Raw genomic sequence first — 20,014 nt, forward strand, 5'->3', positions numbered from 1 at the left:
CACAGATACCTCCACCCAAACTGAGGCCTCTCAAAGGTTTAGGATTCTGTTTATAAATCTTAGCCAAAATCACTAGCACAACATTTTCAGTGGAGCATGCTGATGTTTGCTGAGAAAACACTACAATACCTTTTCAGCCAAGGCATTATATTTCTTTCTGAGACCAGCAGCAATTTTCTTCTCCTCTGCTAAAGCTTTCTCAATGTCTAACCGCTGCTGCCGGAGCTGGAGGGTGTTTAGGAAGAGTGCCTCATCGCAGCCTGAGGAGGAAAGAGCCAAAGAACAGCTTAGTTCCATTATGACTGCACTATAGTTACTGGCTGGAGCTGGTAGTGTCTCCTACTGTGCACATTGCCCAGTGTTCCCCTTAATAAGAGCAGGGTTTTGCTCTTATGTTTGAGCTTTCTCAAATCCCACGGGCCACATTCTTCCATGAGGTGGTGAATGTCTTGGATGGATCTTTTTTTCTTTACATTCAGTAAGTTTGTTTCCAGAAGTCAGATAAATGCATCAAAGCCAACATTAAAGCCAAGTGCTCAAAAATTAGCTTTTTTAAGCAGTGCAGTCTCAGTAATTAATACATGTTACAGTTCAATTATGTGAACACATAGTTTTTTATCCATAGCACCCTTCTCTATAAATTAAGAATTTGCTGTAGGATTCAGTTGTAGCTCTATTTGTAAACAAAGCTGTGGTTCACAGGATCTCTTTCATTTGTTTCATAGTAAGGAAGACCTGTGAATTTCTGTCTAACACTGTGATTTCAGTCATACTAATCAAGTGCATAATTATGCCCAAATCAGCAGGCAAAGTAATAAAAAACAGAGTCCAGTAATGGCAAAGAAAATGACACATGAAAAGACAAGTATGAAGAGGCTAATGCAACATGTAATTTCCCTATTAAATTAGCAATTTGGACTTTTTAAATAAAAAGTAAAAATATTCATTTCTTCACAACATTTCATTGAAAAATGAGATGAATGAGGAGTTAATAAAAAATTCAATTTGTGGAAATGATATTAAAATCCAATTAAAAAAAAAGTAAGGTGGACTGTTAGTAAGTTCTAACTTAAAAATGAAGCAGTGTTGTTACATGGTCATTGGCATATCAATCAAAGATTTTTTTAAAAAACAACACCCTAAATTAGTTAAACTCGGACAAAAGAAAAAGTGGGGGAGACGTTTCTTGCCTTTTTTGAATGCATGAATGAAGAGGATTTTGCAAAGTAAAGCTCCTAACTTTTCAGATACCCTTAAGAGCGCAGCCTAGCAACAGGCAATTGCTGCATAAATCCACGAGGTGGTAACAAAGAGCTTCAATTAACAGCATGGTAGAGCCTCAGAACTTCCCTGAACAGGGAGGGATCCTGCTAGACCAGGCAAGAGTTTTCAGAGAGCAGCTACAGCCTTGCTACAGCTCCACTCCTGACAGGAGCCTTTTTTCTCCACAAAACAGCCGTGATGGTGAGTGGTTCTTCACACAAAATAATTAATTCTTAGTGCTTAGCTAAGTTTTATTTTTACAAACTTTTTAATTAGAGTACCCTATGCTACCAGCTGTTTCATTATCTTCACTGAGATTTCCTGGGGAAAAACGCTGCGCTCAGGAGGGGCACACACATTCCAGCCCTTCATGGCTTTAATATGCAGTGAATAATGAAAAATTCTGTGTTTTCTTTTTAAATACACAATACTGTCCCTAAAGCTAAACAATTAGTCAATGCAAGGAAATAATGGCTTAGGTACCATCCGGGCAAACAGAGTCATCAAAGACTTCATCTTCAGATCCAGAATTTTCTTCATCAGGTTTCAAGTCAGACTCTTCATCATCCTCCCCTTCACTCTCATCTTCTTCATCTGAAAGAAACAGACAGTAATGCTGGCCTGCAAAACACCTCCAGACCCACAGCTGTGCATTATGCCAATGTGCTGGTGAACACAATCCCAATAATCCATGAAAGATCATCCTGGTAATAGGTGAATCCAGGCACCTTGTGCCTATTGCATTGATCTGATGATTTCATAGAAAAGAAAAAAGAGGGGAAAAGAAAGAGGGAGAGAGATCACCTAGTAATGGCAAAGGCACAGGTGCAGGCATAGTTTTGGGACTTACTTCAATAATGTTTCCTCTCTATACATGCCAGGAATTTAAAACTTGTGGGTTTATCATTCTACTACACAGATTAATCAACCACGCAAAATATGGAGGCACAAATCTATTACAAAAGCATCACCATTGTCTGCACTTTTTCCTAATCATGTCCCACTTGAAATCAAAAGCCAAGTCAGTATTTTAGCTCAGTACGGCTGCCTAGCCTTAACAGTGTAAAATGAGTCACTAAGACAAATTAAATCCTTTTGTAATATGTTTAGTCCTGTGACTAAACAGATTAGGTTTATGATCTCTCATCAGTCAATGGGCAGATTAAAGCAGAATGTCACAAATGTGACAGATTAATAACTTATCCATAGCTCCCATTGGTACAGCATAGGAAGTACCTATTTAAAGCTTTGCCTCTTCTTTTTACCAATTATCAGTCATCAATATTGACTTACAGGAAGTAAACTGCAGGACCTATGATCAGACCAACTGTAGTCGTGTTAGAAACTGAATCACAGCATTGTTATCATTCAGGATGGTTGCCATAGAACACCTTGTCAGTATACAAACAAATACAGGTAGATCTGATCTATGGGTTTTTGAACTGACTTGAGTGCTGCACGTACTCAGGGCCCCAGATAGAGTGAGAGACATTTACTTGACCACACAGATATACGTGTAATAAATCCATAAAACGAAAAGAACAGAATCTCCAACCTGCTTCTCCTTCTACTTCTTTTTTTTCCACACACTCGATTTTCTTCTTCAGAACCTTGGTCAGAAAATGGGAAAATTCATTGTCTTCTCCAAGGGATGCTTGGAAGTTTGCATAAAGAGCTTTCTTACATTCCCGAAGCTTTAAAATCTCACACTTTTTATCCTCCATTTGTGCAAGGCAGCTCTTCAATTCCAGCTAAAGAAACAAAAAAACCTACTTCAGTTAAAAGGTACACCCATGTGTATGTGTATATGATGCATCTGTGAAGATCTGGATGTGCAAAACTCATCTTTCTCTCTTTAAACCCATGGTTCAATCAAGCAACACCTAGGAGTATGTTCTTAAAGTATGTGATTTGTCACTTATGCCACATCATGAACTACCCATTAAAATGCAACCATTAAGATTATGAAAAGATTAAGTATTGGAAGTTAAAAGTGACCATCCCAGGTTGATCATCAAGAGTTTCTTGGTTTTCAAAATCTAGCACTAGACACTGCGTCAGTGCTAAAATGAAGCAAAAGCATGCCACCATTTACTTTTGGCTTGCTTTTGTTTCAACCTGTGCATTAATGGTACTGTTAAACCTAGAGACACGTGGCCTATTTACTTGTATGGCCTCCTCTTCACTGATGAGGGCGTAAATTTGCTCCTGGAGAAAGTCCTCATGTTTCTCAAGTTTCTTCAGGATAAGCAGCTCTTCACAGCATGTGATGCAGCGCAGGTCGGCATTTTTCATCTGCACATCCATCTTCATCTTCTTGTGCCGCAAAAGGCGAAGTTCAGCATCAAAGTTGATCACCAGCATGTTGATCTGGAGCACATGAGAGTCAAACAGGAAAAGTATTACGAGTGGAGCTAAACATTTACATGTTTAGCTCCTTAAAAAAGGAGCTGAAGGGTAAAATTCTCTCTGCCAAATCAACAATTCAGGCATGCCATTTCCTATGGATTACTGAAGCACTTAGAAAGACAAAGTTACCCCCAGATGTTTCTTCGTTCTCAGCTCTATAGTAAAACAATCATCAGGGATTCACAGGAATCTTTCACTGCATTCCACTGCACCCTAAAAATATTTTACTCTTCGGAGAATACTTTACAGTAGTCTGTAGTTTACAGTAGTTTATGTAGCAATAAATAAGTCTTCTGCCTTGACAGGCTTCTTTTGGAATAGCTGCCAGCTCTTCCTTAAACATTTACAGTTCAATCAGTACTAGCAGCTGCCAATGTTAACTCACATATATGTGACTGTCACAGCAGAATTTGGATATTCCCTCAAAACATTCATATGCATAAACACAAGAGTGTCTGTGTTGGAGAAGACCAAAGAATCAATGGCCTGCAGCAGAAGTTAGAGAAAAGATAGCAAGAAATGGAGCAAACGGGTGTACCTCTGGTACACTCCTCTCCATACCCTCCTAACTCTGACTTAGGGACATCCCGAGTTTGAAGCAGTATGCTTGTGTTCAACAGCTTTGAATGGATTTTTCTTCCAAAGTTTATCAAATTGTAGCTTCCCCCACATCCTCACACTGAGTTCCAAAGCTTAGCTATTGCTGGGTAGGAAAACTGTTTCCATTTGCATGGCTCAAGCTTTCTATGTGACCATTTCATTTGATATCTCTCCTTTTTTTAAGAGATGATTCCCACTCTCCTTATCTATGCTATTCATAATTTTATTACATCTCTACCACTGTTTCACAGTTGCTCTTTTTGCAGGCCAAAGATGTTTTATCCGTTTAGATGTACCTTGAAAAAGAAGCTTTTCCATGACTAATCATTTTGGCTACTCTCTTTTGCACCCTTTCTAATCTTAAAAAATAGTTTTTGAGACCAAAGAGTTGGAACTACAGTTATTTAAGAGCTGAGAACATCATGAATCTACAAAGTTGTAGTGATGCTCCTTTTTTAACTCTTTGTAATTTTTCAAGTACTGTCTAACATTTTATGTGGGGTTTTTTGCCCATAGTTTCATAGAACAATCAATAAGAAATCTAAGATGTGTTTTTCAAGTAATAATAGCCCACAGGTCATAGTTATGGATTTATACTGATTTACACTGCAAATTTCCAACAGATATAATTTTTTTGAACTTCATAAAGGTAAGAATAGCTGCAATCCTGAGACAAAAAGGGATTTGGTTTTGTTTCTGATCCAGTGGCCTTGTTTAATCTGACAAAAATAGCTTTTGATTTCCTACCTTTTTAATCAAGGTCTCCTGGAAGTATAGATTTTTTATCTTCTCCCTCTTTAAAATTTCCAGTTCTATTTCTGTTGGCTCTGCTTTCTCAATCTCAAACACCTTCTGCTGCTCTGTGCCCACAGATGATGCTGTGTTCACCGGGTGTGTATCTGCAGCCTGTGCCATGGGGTCAGTCTCCTCCACTGAAGGAGCTGGAATAAATCCACGTCTAAATGCACGAAACGAGGCAGACCCTTCCAACTGTTCCTGGGGCTTTGCCTTGGCCAGCTCCTCTTTGAACCTCTGGAGGATGTCACTGTTGCACTCAAATTTTTTTTCAGGAACCTCATCTGGGTGTAGCCGAGGGATCAGGGGAAGAGGGAGACGTTCTGACAAATCCAAGGTTGCCTGTATGGATTTCAACTCCTTCACTAAACACTTGATTTCATCAATAATAGAAACCTTGAGGTCCCGCAAAGATACGATCTCTTTGTTCATATTTGCTTTCTTCCTATGGATCTGCAATGGAAAAACAATTTTAGTAGGATTCCCCAGGAATACTTACATAATAAGAAGTCTTCCCCAACACAAGATGGCTAACATTATCCTGGATTGTGTTAGGGAGTATTGCCACAGGTCAAGAGACGTGATCCCTCCTCAGCATGGCAAGGTCACATCTGGAGTTCTGTGTCCAGTTCTGGGCTCCCCAGTACAAGAGAGAAACAGTGCTACTGGAGACAGTCCAGTAAGGGGCCACTAAGATGATTAGGGAACTGGAGCATCTCTTCTCTGAGGAAAGGCTGAGAGAGCAGGGTCTGTTCAGCATGGAGAAGAGAAGGCTTGGTGTGGATGCCATCAACGTATATAAATACCTGAAAGAAGCATGCAAAGAGGATGGAGCCAGGCTCTTTTAAGTGGTGCACAATGACTGGCTAGAGGAGATGGGCACAAACTCAAACCCAAGTGGTTCCCTCTGAACATCAGGAAACACTTCTTTACTGTGAGGGTGACTGAACACGCATAGATTGCCTAGTGAGATTGCAGGGTCTCAATCCTTGGAGATATTGGAAAGCCATTAGGACATGGCCCTGGGCAACCTCCTCTGTATAGCCTTGCTTGAGCAGAGGGTTTGGACTAGATTACCATTGGAAGCATCTTCCTACTTCAGTCATTCTGCAATAAGGAGATGCTGTATTAGTTGACCCTTTTCACATGAAATAATAATTGAATGTGATCTATCATTAATAGATTTGGCAAAAACTTCTCTGATCTTTATAACAGAAAATAAGCCTATACACCACCTACCTGAAGTCACTGGAATTCTTCATCTGTACAAACCTGGAATTTATGACAAGAACTGTTCCCTTTGTTTGTATTGCTTGTCCTGATGAGTTAGGTTAATCACTGGGTATCTGGTGGCATCAGCACTACAATGAAGTGCTGAAGCCCAAGCATGAGACTAAAATGATCCAACAAACCCCCTAAGACTGTAGCATTGATTCTATAATGCTTAGACCTCACTGTCAAAGTCATCCAGCACACAGGGTGCCTGAGATCAGGCAACACGTTCATGAGGATAAGGCTGGAGAAGACTCAGGGCCACTTCACCAGGCAAAGAGAAACCATGCAGCAAAGAGGCTCCTCTGTCAGTAAGCAGGGCAAGAAAGAAGCCTTCCTATCAAAAAGTAACTAGGCAGTTCCAAGTGCAATAGATGTATTTCTTCACTGTTCTTTTAGATAAAGAAATGTGTCACTCTTTTGCACTCCAGCAAAATAAAATGAAAAACAGTTCCTATGAGAAAGACTGAGAGAAAGAAGTCACAAGGAAAACAATGAAGATACTGCACAACCTTTGAGCTTATTGTGTATTTGTGGTTAAAAGATGCGTGGTAGCTGCCCTATTGCAGCAAGGTGGCTCCAAAAGACCTGATTTCTCAGGAAGATTCCAATGCTTAGTACACAGAATCAGTAATAGCCAAAGTGCAAATATGGAGAGGCCACACTAGAAACACTCATCCTTGCTCACATCTCTGTTTTTGTAAAGGTATTTCATGGGGGGGATGTATTTAGCTCAGTGTTTTACTACATGATAAGACTTTCTGAAGAATTCAAAAAGACAGGTGTTCCTGCTGAAATACTAGTAAAGGTAAATTCTCTTTCTCATTTATAAAGAGCCATCTGAAGATTATCCTGGATTGAAGGTGAAGCACTAACAGTTCACAAGAAAAAGGCTGATTTGTAACTAAAGCTGACTCAACACAGCAGTCTGTCCTTCAAGGCTTCTTCCTACATCCACTTTGATTTCCCTTCAAAAAATTTCTTCAGTGACTAATGCACTATCCTCCCTTCCCCCTCCACCAAAAAAGGGGAAATATACACAGCAATGAAGCAGTTTACATACCAACTCTTTCAGTGATGCAAGCTGCATCATCTTCTTCTCAGTGTTCACATACTTGTGTTCAGGGAGTTTGTAGTCAGAGGCAGTCTTGAGCTGATAACATCCCATATTCTCCCGTTCTTCTCTGATCTCCTCAGCATCTCTGGGATTCTCATAGTCATTGCGAGGTTTGCTCTTGTATCTGGTAGGTACAAAATAAAGCTGAACTTTAAGACAGAGAGCATACAGATGAAAAAATGGGCTGATTTCACATCTTCTGATTTGTGCAGTAAGGAAAGCGAAAGAGGGATCAAGAATGATAACCCTCTTTCAGAAAAAAATCGCTACTTTGGCAAGAATATCCTTGCAAACTTGAAAGAAAACCTCAGATTAATTTTTTTTCCCCTAAGAATTCTTAAAACATAGTTCTGTTATGTGACAGTTTAAACCTTCACACTCGGACTGAGTTCTGGGTTAAGTAAGTACATGCTGCTCTCAATTTCAGGGAGCCACATGTCAACAGTCTACCAGCCTGTAGACATATTTTACTACCTATCTGAAAATGCAGCTACCTAGCTGAATTCAAATTTGTTAATAGCTTAGAAGAACCACAGAAACTAACTGAAATATTTTAATGCTCTCTTGAGACTCAGAGATACATGAATATTCATCTATTTTAATTACAGCCCTTAGGAATATAAAAACCTAAGCAGAGAGATTATAGTGCCATATGACAGCTATATAGCATTATTTGACCTCAGACAAGAAGCACAACTAAAAGGGCACAGAGTCCAGTTCAAAACTCACAGTTCATCCCACTGTGCCTTCCTCTTTATGAGCTTGGCTTTAATTTTGTCAGATTTCTCAACAATTCTTCTGATTTTCTCACGTTTCATTTCTATATAACGTGCAGTTGGCTTTTGGACATCTGGCATCTTCAGCTCTTCAGCCTCATCCACAAAAATTCTAATATCTGGACCAAAAAATAACTATGTGAAGTTATAAATACCATGCAGCACAGTGCAATCCCAACTACTGGAAAGCCCCTGGGACAACTCTTGTAGAGCTGATGTAAATCAGTATAGTTACAGTGTAGTGGAGGTTCTGAAAGTATTCAGGTTCTTTGACCTGACTCTTAGTCACATTCTACCCATGGAGCTGATAGACAATTTGTGACATTGACCTAAACGTGGAAAACTATGTATAAGTGTTACTATGTATGTAGGTACTGAAAAAATATACCACACTACATTTCTTTACCTGTGCTTACACTTATTATTTCTTTAGTTTGGACTCAGGGAAACAAACTGAGATGAAAGACAGACAGAAATCATATTACTGCAACATTTAAATAGTTATCATTACCACTATGTATATGCCTTGAGTCTGTGGTGATCTCCATTTTTTTTGCTGCTTCTGCCTGTTTAAGTGCTCTCCACTTGTCTTTAAGTACTTTCCACTTGCTGCCCACTTGTTCTTTATCTTGGCTGTATTTCTCAGGGACTGGTAGAAGTTTGTAGGTGGAAATCTGATGATTGCTTTGAATAGCATGAACAACAACAGTAAATTCTAGTGAGTCCCGAAACCTGAAAAGCCAAATTAGAAAAAAACTGTCAGTAAAAATTTAGTCAGTAGGCACAACATACCATTTTGCCTTGACCAAAAGGACATGAATAGTGTGGTTTACTTATTGCATATGCAATCACTACACAAAAATTCACAAGTCATAAGTAATATTTAAGTGCTATAAGTAATATAGCATATGTTATTACAGCATAACATCTGACACTATCTATTGACATTTATCCAACCTAGGAATGGAGATGCTCAGGGATAAACATATTAAGACCTCTCCCAATATTGAAACTTACACCAGGTTCTTCATGAGAATAACTTTCATCTTCCATTAAGGAATTATTAAAAACATGTTCATTCAAACCTTTTTCCCTGTCCTCTGTGTGCCTGAGGTATCTTTTTTATTGTGTATTATTTATATTGTGTATTTATTTTTAGGAATTCAGCTTTTGCTAGATAATTAGATCTACGAAAAGCAACCCAAAATGCACCTCATGTTTAAACTTGTGTTCTTGAGAAAGTTTTTTCTTACCTTTAAATTGTACAGAGAACATTGTGTTAGCAATGACACTAAAATATCTGACGGACATGCAACATGTCTGAAAAATAAATGTTCATTTCACAGGTTGTTCTTCAACATTTCAGTAAGAGTTCTGGGCTCTTACTGAACTTAGAGGTAAAACTCCAGGCAAACAGTCTCAACCAGCATTCTTGATATAGAAGTGAATCAGAATGAAGCTATTTCTTTCATTTGACTATCTGAATTTTTACCAAAGATTCAAAAGAACTAATTTCACACAAACATCAATATTTACTTTCATGTAAGTTCCAAATAAAGTAAGTACAGAATCATAACAGAACAGATGAAATATTGACTATATGAGGGAGAAAAAACACATTCTTTTTCCTTGTTGGAGGCACAACTTCATAAACAATAAGTCCCATGCAAGGTCAGAGGAAGAAGTAAAAGTGGTACTTACTGTTTTTGTAGTTTCTGCAGTCCAGTCAACTGTTTCTCATGCTCCCAAGCCAGCTCCTTTTGCACTGACTGGATTCTCTGTGCTTTCTGTCTATCCAGCTCCTCAAAGATCCTATGGTCCATCTCATACTCCTGCAGAAAGATGGAAAACCCAGCATCACATTATCTTGGCTACTAGGTCTTGATAATAAATATTTTTGCCCAGGTACTTTAGTTCCATGCACATCAACACAATCCTTTATTTCAGAAGCTACTTGGATCTGCACAGAGAACCACATTTTTCTCCTATACTTCTTAATTGGCACAAATCATCAGTGGTGATTCAGAAGTTCCAGCAACTTAATCCAAAGGGTTGGACATCTTTGGCCCCAACATGATGGGCAGCAACATTTTAGAAGAAGAGGCCTCTAAAGTTAGATGACCCTCATAAAACCCAGATGTACCTCTCTGCGCAGCTGCATGTGCTTGGGCAACTCCTGATTCTTTTGAAGGAGAAAAACAAAGTCATGTCTCAGTGCAATTATCTCCTGTCTTTTCTTATTTTTCTTTTCTTCAGCTTCCTTCATTATCCGTTCAGACTCCTTTTTCTGCTTAACTTCCTCAATACTGAAAATGAATGAAAAAAGAAATATCTTAATGAAAGAGAGAAAAGATTACAGTTTATGTGACCTTTTAGATTTCCTTGACAGCCTTCAATTCCCAGTGAACTCAATGACTCTTAATGTAACTTAGAAAGGAATCATCTTCCTTCATATCTGTACATTCCTAGCATCAAGGGGCTTTGACCCTGTAGCCTGAAGTTAAGTAAGTCCCACAGTGAGTATCATATTTGAATTACTGCCACAGAAAAGTATGGAGGGAAAGCATGAAAAAACTTTTTGTATAACAAAGAAATGACCCAAATTCAGGTCAACTTCTCTCTCCTCTGAGCAGGATAAAAGAAATACGTGGTGCGAGGAAAGAGCTACCAACACTGGAAAATCTCTTTCATCATTATCTAAGCATCTCTTACTTGTAGGCATCAGGATCCTCAATGTCTTCAGCAGCCTTCTCCTTCTCAAGACCAATCTGGAATAAAAATGTTGTCTTGTCTTTAAACAAGCAATAATAGCTTCAACAGACAATAAGGCTCTTATAAACATTAAGACAGAGCTCCCATTGCCTCTCACAAAACCAAAAGAAATCTTCGTGTTCAATATTACTATATGGGCCTTAAATATCAGGTTTTAATATTTCAAGAAGAAAAAGCAATGAAGCTGGCTTTTATATGCAAAAGACCTAATGAAACACAATTCTTAGGGACAGAGAACACAAATCCTATATCCTCCCCATCAACATTAACCATTTACATCATTGCTTGTCCTAACTTCACTCTGTCCCATAACATCTTTGGTTCTCCCAGACCCAATTCTCTTGTCTCCCCTCACTGCCACACTGACAAGAGTCAACATATCCTGGGCTAATTCCAAGTTACATGTGTAATTAATCTGGTTTGCTTTTGCTGACTGCTTAATGGGTTCACAATTATTAGCTGTGAAGTATGACAGATGGATGGACACTGCATTGCACAAGCCTCATTTCCCTAGGCAATTATGCTCTAAAAAAAGAGGGGCCCTATCACCCAACAATTTAGTTGTACTAAATTGATCTGTAATTTAACTCAATTAGTTTCAGATGATTTGTGTTTCATTCTCTAAGAATCTCATTTAGTTTAATGAAGATAGAATTTCTAAAATCTTCCACATGACTTAAAATTAGAATAGATACTTAATGAAAATATACTTTGAAAAGGGAAAAACTCTATTAGGATGGTCATTAAGCAATGTTGCTAGCCTGAACAATAGAAATTGACCATAGGGATCTTTATATAGACCTACTTACATATTCAAAATTCTAAAACTGCATATATGCTTTATAATTGTATATTAATCACTTCTTGTAGTACTGGAGCTAGCAATACTCTGATATCAAGGGTTCCAATCATTCACTTATAGAAAATAACTCTGAGTCTATTCTCAGTGTTGTATGTTCTTGTGATACTGGTAAAGAATTCCAACTAATCATGAACAATGTGGCTGAATGACCAAAATCACAGTTTCCTCTGTCTCCATTGTCAAGCATCCTTCAAAATGTAGTTACCAACTAGTATTAACAGCATTTAAAAGTTGAATTTGCTCTATGGTGACACTTTCAAGATTTTTAAACTGCACTCAGTGTATATCTACTGGAATATTAATTGCATGAAAGCACTTCTTTACTCAACAGGTCTCATTGCTTCTTTCAAGCTATATTTATTTAATTCAGATACTCTAGAGATTTTTTAAAAATTCAATAAAGTCTGGACATTTTCAGTGGGGGAATTGACATCTCTTTTCTTGTGTATTATCAATACAACTGTTATTCCAGTGTCATCTGTTCAAATGTGCTAGAGATGATGAGCTCTACAGTGATTACAGGACACCTGTAAACTCATTACTGCCAATGCTGTCCAAGAGTGAAAAAGCAACAGGATCAGCATCATGCTGTGCTATTTTGCAAGTGTAAAAAAGCCAACTTGTGAATTTTAGGTGAATGGTACTAGATGCGTGGAGAAACTACACATTTGGTATTCTCCAACATTATTTCTAGAATCCCCATCCAGAGCAGAATCATACTTTACAGGAATTAAACCTAAGGAAGTTAAGAAGTATGACAAATCCTTGTGGTCCTTGCATTCTAGGAATTTTCATGATTACACCTCTGAGTGGGAAAACACCGGTAGAATATTACATATGAACAACATATACCATGTTTATTTGGAGAAAAACAAAAAACATTGAGAAGGAACAATACAGTCATAGTGCCTGTTTATTAGGGAACATTTTGCAAGAGCTATTCTTCTAAATTGTTTGGAAAACCTCAGCTTTTGCTATGAAAGACCTATGATGTCAAATAACTGAACTTTGTTTTGCCCATCTACAGTACTTTCATACCAAAGAGGCCTAATTTAATGAAAGGGGGTAGCAACTTACCCTTGGAAAGGGGATTTCGGCTTTTCGCTCTAGGGGAACGTCCTCCGTTGACAAGATGTCGAATGTAAAAATGTTTCCATCTCCACCACAGGTAATCAGAAACCTACCATCATAGCTAGAACAGATCCCCTGGATCTGGCCATCATCATTGTCATGTACATTGAGGGACCAGTATTTCTTCAGGGTATTCACTGAGAGGTCTTTTTTAGGGAGAGGATAAACACGCACTGAGCCATCCTGCATCCCAAAAAACATCAGTGGACTGCTGGCACTGTCAAATAAGCAACGAGAAACAGTAATAGCAGGCAACTTGTAACAACTAAGCTCAAAACATGACGCTTGAAAAGAGCTAATCTAGCTTAATAAAAGTCACTTTCCCAAGTTTGGAAGCTGGGAGCAAAGTATTTGGATCATTTAAAGTAAGTGTGATTCTGCTATAAAATTTTTTTCAGCTAACTTGCTGCTCAGGAATGTTCAAACATTTGCTGCGCATCATGGAACTAGTCTCAACCCTGAGTTGGGCAGTGTAGCAGACACCAAGTTAAAAGCTAGAAAAGCAGTTTTTCCTCCCTGCTCCCAATTTAGTACAGATGGTGGTAAATGCAGCCAGGAGTACATTAAAGTCTAACTAAAACTGCCTCCTTTGATGCAGAACATGCCTAGTCTTACAGGGAACCTAATTCTGGGAGTCTGAAAATAATACACTCTTTTCATTCATAGAGTTCACAGATGTCCAGAGAAGCCTATATTCTTCACACAAAAGGGATGGACTGACCCCTCTGTGTTCTCCTGAAGGGCTCTTTGCTAACTATGAAAAAGAACTGCTGTTCTGGGGATCACTATATGGCAGGACCTCTAATGGTTCACCTGGAGTTCTACAATCTAGGGTGTTTGAGTCCTAATCAGTACTTAATTAGAAATCAGACTTTTTCATCTTTGAAGGGCTTTTTAAATTATTCTGTCAGACACAAGACCCAGCTACGTCTATTAGGAATTTTAAGTGAAACTCAATGCCAGGAAAACCAGAGAGACTTCCTGCATACTAGAGTTGAGCCACAATTAAAAAGGGACTAAGGAGCATACACTCCTCCCTTCCAAGTTCCATTTCATCAAGCTTTATCACAGAGCTATCTGTTACATTACAGTGTTTTACCAGAAGGAGATTTGGTGAATGGGATTGTTGTCAGTGTCCTCAATTGGAATCACTTCAAAGGGTTCATCTTTCCTGTTTTCAGGGTCTTCTTCATGATCATGTGAGAATTCACAATGATAGAGAAATCCTGAGTCATACCCACCCTGAAGAAGAGGACCATAAAGAAAAGGTGACAAAAGAAAACTGAAGCAGCTCACCAGGTAAACGAAATTTTCAGAATGATTCTATGATATGTTAGAAAATGTTACTTCCAAACACCTAAAGATCCTATTTATCCACAGACAAAAATCTGTCATGATCACTGGCATTACAAGCCATTCTACCAATATGTTAAGATTCTATCCTCTGCCTGTGAGGGAACAGCTTAGTCTTTGTGCCCATTCAAGCATCACCAACAGTGATACCTATTGGAAATTTACCAAACAAGCTGAATTGGAGTGACACTGATGGTTTATTTCACAAAGACCATGGAAACTATTAAGTATGAAGGGAATTCAATGTCCTAGAGATAGCAGATTTCAAAAAATCAGATTTTTTATAAGGCACTCATATGTGAAGGGAAGGTTGTCACATCATGCAATCCCATCAACACGAAGTAAAAACTGATTTACCAAGGAAAGCCAAAATTTTCCTGGTGTTGAATAAAAACCACAGAGGATGGGACTGGGTTCCTCTGGTACGTAGAGAGGTGGCAATGGCTCTTCTTCGGGTTCCTGTTCAGGTTCTTGTTCTATCTCAAGTCCCATCTCCTTTTGCTCCTTTATCCATTGAAGCCTTGCCCTCTCCTTCTCCTTCTTTTTTTCCTCTCTCCTTGCAATCTCCTCTTCCAGCTATTACAACAAGCAGAGAAACACAGAGATATGAAACTAAGGCACTGCATGCATCGCTGACTGAAGGAGTCTCATAAATCTAATCCAAGGTGGTCCTGGCATTATATGGAATATCTAGAGAAATCTCTTTTCTGTCAGCTAAGCAGAGATCAACCAGACTTCATGGGACTCTCCAGTGGAATGCCCCATTTCCCTTCTCTAAAGTATTTTAACTCATGGTCCTTTGAAACAGAAATAATTCTGTATGAGAAGCAGACTTCAACATGTCCTCGGAGAGATTATTCCAAATATTCACCACTATGCATACTCCTGCTGCAGAACTCCTAAGTCCTGTTCTCTGCCTGCTCAGAAGAAAGAAAAGTACTAGGAAGTTGAACTCAAATTCCAAAGATCTAGTGCATCATTGATGTAGAGAAAAAGAGAGAAGCTGTAATGGACTTTACTTTTTCTTAACAATAAGGGAAGATGTGCAGAGTTATCGAATCTTTTAAACTCCTTTTCCATTCAAGCCTACTGTAGCATAAACAAGTATCCTTCTCTAAAACAGGATCTTCCTAAGAAGATATTAGATAGTAAATCATAATGAAAGGTCTGGAAGGGATCTCAAAAGAACATTGTTTTTCCCAAAAGCCAAAATTGGCAAAGCCTTAAATATTATCAGCTGATGTTTGTCTGATTTACCTTTTTAAAATCTCCTGCTCTACATGCTAGGAAAACTAATTCAGTGCTTCACCACCCTTACTGTGAGAAATCTTCCTTTGCATCTTATCTAAAACATCCTTGTTGTAACTTATCAATTACTGATATATTTCTAGAGGAAAATTAGAGCAATTAATATTCTTTCTCTCTGCAGAAACCTTTCAATTTTAAAGATTTACAGCGTCTCCCAACAATATTCTTCTCTTTAGATTAAAAAAAACACTCAAAAACCCCCAAAAAGCAAACCCCAACAAAACTCCACAGATATTCTTTTAATCTTTCATTTCATATGTATGCTTTGTGATCATTCTTGTAGATCTTCCCGGGAAAAAAACACCAAGAAATCTTCTCCTGAATAATGACTTCTTCCAAGTTACAACATGAAATGAAGCTTTGCCTCACATTCCATAATACACCACTTTCAGTGTGATGTATGTTCTATTTGAATAAACAAACAACAACTTGTAATTTTAATGCTGAAGCACAGCCACAAATGGACTTTACCTAGCCTTCCCTTTCAAAAGCTTAGCAAAAATCCAATGATGCAATACAGGGACTAGAAACCTTTTTGGGTAGTTTTTTCCTCTGGCACAACGAAGAACATGAAATTCTGCCACAGGAGAGTTTTTTACCTTGATTCGGGATTTGATACTATAAAAATGGAAGTATTGCATTGGCAGGTTTTTAATTTGATAGGTTGTCACTGTATCCTGTTCCCCAGGGAGAGGGGCAGGAACCTGGACAGCAAAGCCATTCTCACAAAGGATGAGCAGTGTGCTCTTCTCCTGTATAAAAACACAAAAAATACAAATATAGGGCAGATGTATATATGAAATCAAAACTTATGAGAAAAAAAGTTAGTTAGCAGATGCATAGGGACAAAGCCAAATTCCAGCCACTCCTAATTGTGCTCTTATTTAAATGGACACTTTTAAATAGACATCAGAAACCAGTGAGCTTCTTTTATGCCATACATGCTAGGCAAAGCTAAGGAATTAAAGAAGTCTTTGCCATGTACAAAGCAGTTATAATTCTGACATTGCTTAGCTTGGAAGCACCATGATGATATTTCGGGAGTTTGCTTAAATTAAAAGATGGATCTGACCGAAGAATTAGGAGTTGAGGTTTTGGGTTGATAATTGCATGAAATTTCATATGTTTCTATATTAAATAAATCCTTTATGTCTTCAAGACTTGGCTCAGAGTTTTGCCAAATGCTATTTAGCTTTGAGTTTGCTTGTTCTTTGATAATACATGCCAAGTCCTTTAAAATGTAAAAGTTAGGAAGAATAGGTGAGGGTAATAATTATTTAGAGTTTTGAGATTTTTAAAAGACAAGTGTGTGTTTAGTTTCAATGTGGAGAACAGAGAGATAGGTTTATTTTATCTGATTCATAACTAAAAATGTGCAAAAAGGGCATATTAGAGTTGCTATGGAAACCTTAACCAGGACTGATATGGTTCTTGTTTCTCTAAGATCTCAGTTTAAAAATGCATTCATTAAATGTAATGTATTTAATTACCGAGGTGCTTTTTAAAACACAAAAATAAGTAGTGTAACACTCAGATGCTTGTACTATGTTTAGCAGGTGTTCACATCTAGCAATGGAGACCTGACACTGGTAGACAAAACTACTCAGTCAGAATCTAACATATCCAAGATACAACAGGTGCTTTTTTTAGTAAGTAGAAGTACCTTGTCTTCAAGAAAAGGGCTCAAAATGCAACTATCATATTGAGATCTGTCACATCAGCAGTAAGACAGAATTCATACTAGTCCTTTTGCCAGCACAGCCTTCAGAAGTTGCAATGACCAAGCAGTAATACCAACACCTTGCCACTGTGCACCTGTATAGTGTATCTTGTCAGCATCTAAGTATAATGAACAGTCTCTTCTCTAAATAGGGATACTGGATCAACCAAAATTTCAGATGTTACCCTAACCCTACAATACTTTTTAAATATTAGCAAGAATCTATCTGGATATGTCCTGATACGCTTCAAACACAGAATGTGAATTCCAAGAAGCATCCAAAATCTTTCTTAATGTGGTCCAAAAGCTTTGCAAAAGCCTGTTTTAACATGGGCAGGAGTCACAGGCAGTAACACTCAAATAACCTCTTTTATAAAGAAGACTAAGACCTTCCAAAAGATAAGGAACAAGATTGTTTCTTCAAGGCAGGAGCTCAAAAAGCATAGCAAAATCTTGTGGTTTGCATTATCCAAGGTCCAAAATACATCCAAAATGACAGAACCAGTGATACAGCTACACAGAATCTATCTTTCATGTTGAAGCGGCATGACGAACAAAGCAGCAAAATATCTTTTGCATTTTCCATAGAGAACACAGCTAGAGTCATGGATCTTCATCTATCTTCATTGCAAGTTCTTTTCAAAATTATATTTTAACACTGTAGGGAAGGAAAGAAAGCAAACATGCAATACTCACATGAGAAGGTGGAGACCACTGTAATGCCTGTACAGGCCCAGGGACACAGATAAATCCAACTGGCTTGTATTCATCTTTAGCAGCAAAAAAGAAAACTGTTTTGTCTTTACTCTGAAGGGACAAAAAATAAAAAACAAAAATAAAGATGACAACTGAATCAAAGCTGACCAAAAATTCAAAAGACTGTAAGCACTTTGTGATAGAAACACATACTTCGATTTTTTTTGTTGGTACTCAGAATTGTATTTCCATGATGATTACTGTGAGGAAATAAAAATCCTGCCCACGTTGCTACAGGGCCATGAATGCACCCATAGCCCTTAATTGCTCTCATGGGCCTTCTCTGGCATCCCCAGCCATGTGCTTTCTGGCCATTGCTCTGGGAGTTCCTTTAAAGCTCAGGCTCAGGCCCGATTTTTCAGATAAGACAGCACAAGCTAATTTCCCCAGATAACAAGAAAATCCAGAACTGGTGCACAGCATAACTCATGGTAGCTTAAATCCTACATTAAGTGAAATGCATAGCAATTCGGCTCAAGGAACATGTAACTGCAAATGCACTGATCATGGCTGAGGACCAGCTTCTAAAAAGAGAGACCACATTAACTTGAAATCATCTCAAAGACTACCAGGCATACTGACAAACCGACTGGCTGACCCTGTGGTAAGGCCAAGCAGTGCTGGGTAGCAGCTGGAGTGCTGCCAAGGTGGTGTATAAAAGGACTTGCTTTTACTAATTCCAAGATCCTACTAAACTAATTCCAAAATGAACCAAATCCATCTTCAAAGGGGATTACAGAATTCACACTAAACAGTCCAGTAATTCACAAAATGAATTGTGTGAACTGCACAGTTGCTTTCCTTCAGAAAAACAGATGTGAGTGCAAACAGATCCTTCTCCCAGCAGTGCAGAGAACTACAACAAGCAATCAACTGCAGTAACAGAAGTATAACTGTATTGTCGGTGAACAAACTTTACCTTGTCTCTTTAAACAATCTCTACATTTGTGGCTTAATAAAAATAACCAAAAGAAATTATACACACCCCTGTGGCAAACACATCTCCATTTCGTTCATATGCCAAGGCTGTAACTGCAGCAGAATGAGGTTTGAAAGCCTGTTTCAGATTTATCTCTGCCTTCTCTGTACTGGCCTGTTCTGCACGACCAGGCAGTAGTTTGGGATCATAAACTTCAATTATGCGGACAACACCATCTTCAAACCCCACAGCAACTAGACCTCCTGCAGGATTTACCTTTAAGTGAAATGAAGAAAAAAATCTCAGTGTACATCTGAGGCCTTAGAAGAATCCATATGGCACATGCTCTTGTGTTTATCTGTAACTCATCTTACATACAAGTGTTGCTGAAGCACAAAGAACATTTCATACATGGGAAATGTTGTTTATTCTCTCTAATATGCTACTATAAAGGAAGGGAGAGGACTGGGAGTTATTTTTTGGGTTGGGTTGTGTTTTGGTTTTTTTTAACTGGTAAAGTCATTGAGACTGGAAGTATTAATGAGGATGTGGTTGTAATGTCTGAGGAAGAGGTAATTCATACTGACATAAAGATATATCAGTAGCTTCTTACGGAAAAGAGCTGGAACTCAAAACGGAATTATTATATTACTCTGAATATAATATTGAGCATCAAATATAGGTATGATTTTTGAAGAGGTGAGGAGACAGGCATGGGTCTGGCTGACTCCATGTAAAGTACAAGTGTCAACAGGGACAGCTACTTGAGATGGAAAATAGGAGTTTTTACCATACGTCCTGTAGCTAAGCCAATTCCTACCAATTAAGACATTTGAATTGTGAGAGAGAAAGGTTAGCAGAAACAGGCCTGTGTTTTAGCTGGATATAGCTGGACTTGCAGATTTAGGTGATATTAGCTATACGTGATAGTGCCTTAAAGTCATTTACAAGCTGAGCCAGC

The 20,014-nt window shown here is 38.3% G+C and overlaps 1 protein-coding gene across 3 annotated transcripts in view; it reads right to left on the reverse strand.

Moving 5' to 3' along the window:
• The window catches only part of CFAP44 (cilia and flagella associated protein 44), a 39,450-nt gene that overhangs the window by 6,821 nt on the left and 12,615 nt on the right, over positions 1 to 20,014 (reverse strand). For all 3 annotated transcript variants that reach the window (XM_029960680.1, XM_029960681.1, XM_029960682.1), the window contains 17 exons: positions 19,120 to 19,329; positions 18,075 to 18,185; positions 16,258 to 16,410; positions 14,708 to 14,926; positions 14,097 to 14,239; positions 12,944 to 13,214; positions 10,945 to 11,000; positions 10,376 to 10,538; positions 9,934 to 10,064; positions 8,744 to 8,964; positions 8,186 to 8,351; positions 7,403 to 7,580; positions 5,020 to 5,520; positions 3,430 to 3,633; positions 2,819 to 3,014; positions 1,747 to 1,857; positions 130 to 260 (listed from right to left, as the gene is read on the reverse strand). In XM_029960680.1, the coding sequence (XP_029816540.1) occupies positions 130 to 260; positions 1,747 to 1,857; positions 2,819 to 3,014; positions 3,430 to 3,633; positions 5,020 to 5,520; positions 7,403 to 7,580; positions 8,186 to 8,351; positions 8,744 to 8,964; positions 9,934 to 10,064; positions 10,376 to 10,538; positions 10,945 to 11,000; positions 12,944 to 13,214; positions 14,097 to 14,239; positions 14,708 to 14,926; positions 16,258 to 16,410; positions 18,075 to 18,185; positions 19,120 to 19,329 (3,165 nt within the window). The remainder of the gene's footprint in view (positions 1 to 129; positions 261 to 1,746; positions 1,858 to 2,818; positions 3,015 to 3,429; positions 3,634 to 5,019; positions 5,521 to 7,402; positions 7,581 to 8,185; positions 8,352 to 8,743; positions 8,965 to 9,933; positions 10,065 to 10,375; positions 10,539 to 10,944; positions 11,001 to 12,943; positions 13,215 to 14,096; positions 14,240 to 14,707; positions 14,927 to 16,257; positions 16,411 to 18,074; positions 18,186 to 19,119; positions 19,330 to 20,014) is intronic.

Source organism: Manacus vitellinus, unplaced genomic scaffold, assembly GCF_001715985.3.
Source record: "Manacus vitellinus isolate BGI_N305 unplaced genomic scaffold, ASM171598v3 scaffold_28_pilon, whole genome shotgun sequence".
Lineage (NCBI taxonomy): Eukaryota > Metazoa > Chordata > Aves > Passeriformes > Pipridae > Manacus > Manacus vitellinus.